Raw genomic sequence first — 8,167 nt, forward strand, 5'->3', positions numbered from 1 at the left:
ATTTATGAACTTTTGAAGTATTTGTTGTTTCATGCCTAACATTTAATTGATATTTTTGTTAATGTGGTTCCTGAGTTGTGATTTTATTTATTTTTTGGAAATGAATATCCCCCCGTTTCGTTGCTTGGAGCTCATCAAATTAACTTTGTATTCATTGGATACTTTCTGAGCTTTTCACTCCCCTATTGTATTCGTTGGATACTTTCTGAGCTTTATGTATGCCTATGATTGACAAATGAATGGTACTGAGCAAGCAAAGATGCTCAAGTGCATACCTGACATGCTAACTTTGCTGATGTATGTATATCTTTTAAAGGATTCTTTTGTTAATCAAACTTACTTTGAATGCTGGTAGACATTTTTGTCATTTATTTATACAGGGTTTATTGGTCTACAACAAAAAATTGGAGAAAATGGTTCTTATACCTAAATATTGATCTTGAGGTGTACACTAATTTATTTTATTGTTATTTTTATTTAGAGGAGGCACCACATTTAGTGGGTTCTCAGTTGTGACTGTTTTTTAATTTGAAATTTAAATAAAATTTTGTCTAGAAGGGCATGTCTCATCTATAATCCATGATCACTCAAGCTCACCACTAACAAGTAGAAAACCCTCTTATACTATAAATTTTACTCCAATTGATATCGGTTTCTTTGTATACACAGGAGTGGTAGCATATCGAGAGGTTTTAGAGGAGAATTCAGACACTTGGAATTAGTTTCGGGTTTATGTGAAGCTTCTCCTATTATGGCGAATCGATTTATTGTAAGTTTATGTCGCCCATTTTATTACTTTCATAACTACATGTTTTTTCCATGCTGATAATAGCAACATGTCTATGCCAATGTAGTCATTTGGTTTTAATCAACTGTTGAACACACTTTGATATGACCATAACATTATCATCCACATCCAATATGTACGACTTTAATTTATTGCATTTGCTGATAATGCTCAAAAGTGCTATAATATTGTTCACTATTATTAAATTAATCAACTTTAGATTCTCAGTTGTAATTTGCACTATATTTGATTACTTTCATGTGCTTTATTCGGTTCACATGCAACTCAGTGTAGTAACTTCTAGCATACATGGTGTATGAACTTATTCGGCTCATTTTGCTGATAATGGCTTTTATATAATTTTCAGAATGATTTTTTGGCTTCTAAATGATAGGTTGAACTTAATGAAGTTCACATTTGAAAACACAAACGTCCTCGGGGTACAATAATCACTCAAGATACTGCTATCTACAGGTTGTGTCAAAGGAATATTTCGGCCTTTGATCATGAGGCCCTAAATGAATTCCTAAACCAGCTGATGTAAAGAGTGTTGATCAAGGTGCCAAAGCTATGAGGGAGGCTCAAACCTACTGTAGAGCTTCCTATAAAGCACTGGTGGTAAGTAACAAGTGGAAATACTTCCAATTAAAATTTTCATTTGTGTATGTTATTATTGTTCTCTAATTGATGTCAATGGTGCGGGGCAAAGATGGCTAACATGAGTTGGTGACCCATGGCAACGTGGTGTCATGTTTGCAAAAAATTGAGCAAGTAAAATATTTGCATCCTCTTATGTCCATATATTGAAACAGGATTGAATACTTTGATAAAAATATGAAACCATGGTTACATATAGGTTTAACAATACGCAGAAAACCGAACAATGTTGATAAGAGCCTATTATGAAGGAAACACAATCATCCATTCCCTCCAGCAGCGTTGACCATGGTGATGGCCTCAAATGATGTTTTCATTATTTTTTCAAGCATGTAAATATCAGTACAAAATGGTACTAATACATGGATAAGTTTTGTATTCATTTGGAAATGTCCATTATGTGTACTGTATATGTTGTCTAATTAGTCCAAGTATTGGATTTCAGAATATTTAGCTATTTTTTGAATTGAGAAATTGATAAACTAAAGTTGAAATTACAGTTTTTCTTAAAATACTAGCTTCGTATGCGTCAGTTGAATTCGAGTTGGTTTTTCTTCTCCAATTTGTTCACATGTGACATGTTTATGATTGAGTTGGTAATTTTACGTGTCACTTTATATTCAAAAGATTGTGACAGGATCCAATTAGGGGGGTGGTTAAAGTTCAGGCTGCTTCTAGAGAGTTTGTGACAGGATCCAATTAGGGGGGGTGGTTAAAGTTTGACTTGTTATGAGTGGTACACTGATTTTCTTGTAAATGGAAAGCTTGATTAGTATAAATGTTTACACTCCACAAAATATATATATATATATATATATATATATATATATATATATATATATATATATATATATATATATTAATTATGTTAGTAGCCTTTCTTTGCAATTTCTTTTTTGTTCGTGTATGTGTGTGCCTTTCTTGCCAACCAGACAATGGGGAATGCAATCCTACAACATTCTAAATTCTGTGTTCTTCTGTTTGTGTAGCCAAAGCAAATTCACAAGATCAAGGATTTCCTTTTCACAACAAGAAGGAACGATGCACGATCTATCAAAATTAAGAGGAGCAAATATGTGGTCAAGTTCAAGGTTCGTTGCTCCAAGTACCTTTACACTTTGTGTGTTTGACTTAGAGAAGGCTGATAAGTTGAAGCAGTCACTTCCACCAGGTTACTATATAATCACTACTTTAGGCTATGAGAAATGATTGAAGTGCCCTTTTTATGTTACCGACTTACTGTTCTTATTTGTCGTTTTTATTATTATTGAAGGTTTGACTGTGCAAGATCTTTGAGCAAAGAAATGGAATTTTGGGAACCTTCGTCATTAGGAAATTTTCCCTTTAGAGATTTCTGGTTTTTTTCATCGAGTGACTGAAGTTTTGAATTCTCAGATGGTGGAATTTTCTTTATTTTTGGTACTTGAAACTTTTATGCTGCTAGGAATCAATATGTAGTTTGTTTATTTATGTTGTTTCTACTTTTCTCGATGGAGATTATGATATCCCAAGGTTCACTTTGATATATATATATATATATATATATATATATATATATATATATATATATATATATTTTTTTTTTTTTTTTTTTTTTTTTTTTTTTGTTGCGGTGAATTTATGATTCCAGAAGTGACCATGTTTTCATCCAAATAATGAGGTTTTCCCCCGATATGCCGCCTAAAGCATAATACTAGCATCGATGTGATTTCATAAGCTTTTACAGGACTTGAGCTTTTACAGGAGGCTTGTGAGTTGTGTCATGCCTAGAAGAAAACCAGGATACCAGACACTTTTTTTAAGTTTCTCCCACGTTGGTGGTGGATAGAAGTGTTTGGCTTCTGTTGCCACCGTATGTATGTGCAAGTAACTTTGGATTGTAATTGGAATTAACAACCAAAGCAGCAGCTGTAACATTGGTTGCACTAGACTAATTAATTAGCTAGGCTTTTGTTGTTTGTGATCTGATGACTTGGTACGTGTTTCATGAACAGTGGAGATCAAGTAATAATGGGAGTGAATGCATATGCATTTGAACTTGCTAAACCGGAATATGTAAACCTTCTTTGACAGTTTTCTGTTGTTGGAGCTATACATAATGGTAGTGAATGCACACACACTCTTGACATTTCTTTTTGTTTTGGTAGACTAGCTGGATACTAAACTAACAAATCCAATTGCTGTTTTTCCAGTATTGGCTGGTCACTGGTGCTTGTATTCAAAGTTATTCCAATCAGTTGATCCATAATGTTTTAGCTAAAATAAGAATAACCATGTTAAGGTTAGTTAAAGGGGAATCTTGTTCACAAAGTTGTGGAGTAATACTTGCAAATAATTGATGGGAAAAGCTGAAAAATGATGTGTTCCATTTTCTTAATTTATAGTTTTGATCTTAGGAAGGCAAACACCAAAATGTATAACCAAAAAGGTATGTCTCACGTCAAAGCCTTCAAATCGCTTAAAAACATGATTTTATAGGATTGCAAAGAGCATCCACAGTCCAGACTCCAAACAACGAGAATCAAACAGAATGTAAACGTATTATATATGAAACACCTAAACCAAAACATTTTAATCAAAAAGCAATTGCATCTTATCTATTTGGAACTGATCACTCAAGTCACCTCTGCTTATTATTCTTTTTCTTCCGATAGTCAAGTTACCAGGTGATGTTTTGGTGTAAATATGTACATGGGCATGTAGAGGGACTAGGTAGCGTGTGCCGAAGGCGTGGTGAGTTGTTCAGTGCTGTACGGCACGGGCAAACCCTAGTAAATAAACAAGATCCATGTACTCTAAAAAATCATTTCATACTTTTGGATAAAGCAAAAGACACCAATTTAATCCAAAGCAAAATAACAACCAAAAACTACACCGCTACGAAAAAGCAAGTATACCATTATATGATCAATAGCAACGACTAGGATGGAGGGCCAATGGTCCTGCAGAATACACCACAGTTTCGTAATTCTTTCAAAACAATATCTTGTTTTCATACCGAATTGAAGAGGGAGGGGCACCATTAATTCCATAATTAATTTATATAGGAGATATTGCAGTTAGAGTCATCAGCAAGGAAAATACCATCTCAATTCATCCTATTTCATCCTATCTGTGATATGGTTACGGTTACGAAGGATGAACCGGATGTGGACAGTTCCAATAAGATTTCATTCTTAAACCAAAATTCATTTTTTGATTTATTTCATCTATTCTATGACCGGAACAGAGGAGGATATATACACGTTGCACCGCGATTTTGAATCAGAAGAGAGATTTCAAGAAATGGCAGATCTATTAACTCTATCAATAACCGAGCCGGATCTGGTATATCATAAGGGATTTGCCTTTTCTATTGACTCCTACATATTGGATCAAAATTAAAAATTCTTGAATGAGGTATTCAACTCCAGGCTAGGGATGAATCGAAAAAGAAATCTTTATTGATTCTACCGGCCTCCTAGTTTTTAAGAAGAGAATGAATCTTTTTATAAAAAAAAAAAAAAAAAAAAAAAAATGGTCCGGATCTCGAATCTCCTGCAGGAATGCTTTGGAAGATCCAAAACCAAAAATAGTGGTATTTGCTAGCAACAACATAATGAAGGCAGTCAATCAATATAGATTGATCCAAAATCTGATTCAAATCCATGGGTACATAAGAAATATATCGAATAAATTTTTTTTAATGAATAGATCCGATCGCAACTTCGAATATGGAATTCAAATTAAGGGATCAAATAGGAAATGGTACTCTGAATCATAGAACTACAGGCATGGATGGGATATGATGGTCTAAGATGTAATGTCATAGAAATATCCATATTCATCCGTGGGAAACATCTTGTAGAAAGATACTCGGTTCTTAGGGTCTAATATAAATTCTAATAAATGTATTGTTTTGCTTTAGGTATGTCCTAATAAAAAAAATATGGTAATTTAAGAACCTAAATGTGTCTAAAACAACTTTATTTATTTATTTTAAAGTTGGGGTATAAGAGTGTTTTTTTTTTGTGTGTGTCCAAAATCACCCTAAAATTAAGCAATATACCAATAATAAAATATTATATAAAGTAGATTCCGTTTACCATACTTTTTATAATATGCCGTACAACTTTACCTACAACGGGTTTGTGGATGTGTTCAACTAACGAACCATAAAGATTGTGTCTATAAAATTTCAACTCATTTCATAATGTTTAACTATGTCAAAAGATGATTATAAAATCGAAAAATATAAGCCATTAAAAGAAATTCAAAATTGACAATGATTTTTAACTCGGTTAGAAATTTCCAAATGAAATGAAATGAAATTTTATAGAAATGTTATTTATAGTTAGTAGATCATATCTATAAATTAATAGCTCTTAACTCTTCATGTAGGGGTTGCATTATAAACCATGTGGTATAAAAAATATGGTAAACAGAACCTATCTGCTGTGGTCTGTTCGTACATACATTTGCAGAAGATCGTGATTTTGCTTTTGCTACTTCGAAGTGTAGAATAATCAGAATTTTGCCTATTAAATTGGGAACTGATCGAGTTGGGTACACATAGATTAGTAGCCTCCTTATCGGAAAAACACAAATCAATAACTTAACTAACGGGAACAATGATCATTATGTGTAAAATACCAAAATATTACACATATCTGGTATATATACAATCAAGTATATATTCCACTTCAAAAAACCATCCTTTCTATTGACCTATACAAGGGCTCCGCCCTTAACAAACTCAGTGAATACCAAAGCTACCAAACCCAACATAGCAAATCTTCCATTCCACATCTCAGCATCAGACGTCATTAGTCCATCAGATTTTGATTCGACAGTAACACCTTTGAACAAAGGTATTAAAGAAGCTAAGGACAATACAACACTGGTTCCTACAAACCAAGGAATCCCACCATTAGCTAACTGGGCGACCACATCTTCACCTTGCGCTAACTCAGCTGCTATTGCAGCTACAAATCCTATCATTGCAAGTCTACCATTGATTCTCTCTGGTGCAGGCCCACTAAATGCCAATACATCAGAAAATTTTGTACTAACCTGAAAAAGGCAATAGTACGTATTGTCATGAGATTCAAATAATCAGATTGGATTTGGTTGTTGATATTTTCGTACAGTATCATTGTATCAAAATGCTTACCTTCTTTTTTGGTGCAGGTGGAGGTGTTTGTGGTGCTGGTGTGGGATCAGTTATGGGTGTAACTTGTTCAGGCTGGTTTTCCTGTCATAGAAGGAAGTCAAGGAACACATGTCAGCTTTAGCATAGTCCCGGATCATCATATCAAATAAACCATCTTTCTGAGATCGCAAGAAATTATAATAAAAAATTCTTTAGCAACACACAAAATGAACCGAAATTTGTGAACACAATGACGTGGCACTCATCAGGCAGGGGGTGCGTGTGTATTTCTCAAAAAAGTACTGCAAATCAATCAAGGTCTCTCTGCTTGCCACGTCATTGTGTTCACAAAATTCGGTTCAAAGTGTGTGTTGCTGTAGAAACACTCAATTATAATACCATACCTCGGCCATGCAGCGGACTTTCATGCTTCTATTTCTCTGCTGACGTGGCAGACTCACAGAAGAAAGAAACAAATCAGCCCTGCTTCTCTGTCCAACACGTGTAGTTGGGATGGACATGATACATTGAACAGAAGCTGATGAAGCCATTAGATCAAAATTCTTACGAGCGTGTAAGTGTGTAACCTTAGACGAGTTCTTAAAGATTATGAAGAAAGAAAAATTGGTTTGATTACTTTGAAACGAAAATGCAATAAAGTTGGACAAGTATTTATAGGCAAAGAAGAACAAAGAGAAATGAAGTCACTGATGGTGTGTTAGGTATCCACGTTCACTATATTTACCCAAGTGATTTTAAGTCACGTGGATGCTTTTGATGAAATTGGTTGACGTGGTTTCATGAGTTCCAGTGAATGTGACAGAAGTTTCTAGAGGTCTGGATTGTTTTATGTTTTTGTTTGGCAGTATTGATGTTGGACTTATTCATAAAGGGAGCTCACCAGGCCATGTGATCTAACCTAGTGAAGTGTAAGTTCAAATTTCAAATATCAAATATCAAATATCAAATATCAAATATGCACGTGAAATTACTTCTTGTTGCCTTTGTTGGATTGTTAAATGGGTTGGGCTTATATTTTACCGAGTTTATAAAAGATGGTTTACGGATTTTGGATTCACAAGCCATATTTTTTGTTCTGCATCTGGTTGTGGAGAATGCAGGTGTTTCCGTGTTTGTGGAAAGGAACCGTCTGAGTTTTAGACAGGCTGCAGTACGTCTGTACGTGTAATTGGTCCATGGCTTTGTTACGATCTTAGCAGGTTAAAAAAATAAAAAGCAATCTTCGCGTGATTCAATCAAAGTGCCGTATATGCATGACCAATTTGATCAAGACCTCTTTATAAGGCCATTGCGGTTTCTATTATATATATTTGTTAGGATATTATGATTCTGCCACCTGGAACTGCATCTAGAACGACACATGTTCAATAGGTTATGCTATCTGTAGTTAGTTAGGTAAATAATCCTACTATGTATTGCCATCTGTTGTAGGTTGTGTAACTGCCATAGTAGTTATATGTGCATTGTATATAGGGGTGGGGATGGTTATATGAACTCCACTAAAACGAACTCCAAATGAACTCCACCACTTAACTCAATGAACTAGAAGCTGATTTTTGGTGGAGATGTTT

At 34.3% G+C, this 8,167-nt stretch overlaps 1 protein-coding gene and 1 pseudogene across 1 annotated transcript; one reads left to right on the forward strand and one right to left on the reverse strand.

Moving 5' to 3' along the window:
• The first annotated feature begins 2,379 nt into the window (after positions 1 to 2,379).
• Positions 2,380 to 2,879, forward strand: LOC147518375 (large ribosomal subunit protein eL38z/eL38y pseudogene; annotated as a pseudogene).
• A 3,155-nt stretch (positions 2,880 to 6,034) lies between these two features.
• LOC147518376 (early light-induced protein, chloroplastic-like) lies at positions 6,035 to 7,278 on the reverse strand. Its single transcript, XM_086590234.1, has 3 exons — positions 6,980 to 7,278; positions 6,597 to 6,677; positions 6,035 to 6,496 (listed from the first exon to the last, which is right to left on the reverse strand). Exons 1-3 carry the CDS (start codon positions 7,124 to 7,126, stop codon positions 6,152 to 6,154), a joined length of 573 nt encoding a protein of 190 aa, XP_086446360.1. The 5' UTR covers positions 7,127 to 7,278; the 3' UTR covers positions 6,035 to 6,151.
• Positions 7,279 to 8,167: the final 889 nt, after the last annotated feature.

This window comes from Coptis chinensis, chromosome 2 (genome assembly GCF_015680905.1).
Source record: "Coptis chinensis isolate HL-2020 chromosome 2, ASM1568090v1, whole genome shotgun sequence".
NCBI classification, from domain to species: domain Eukaryota; kingdom Viridiplantae; phylum Streptophyta; class Magnoliopsida; order Ranunculales; family Ranunculaceae; genus Coptis; species Coptis chinensis.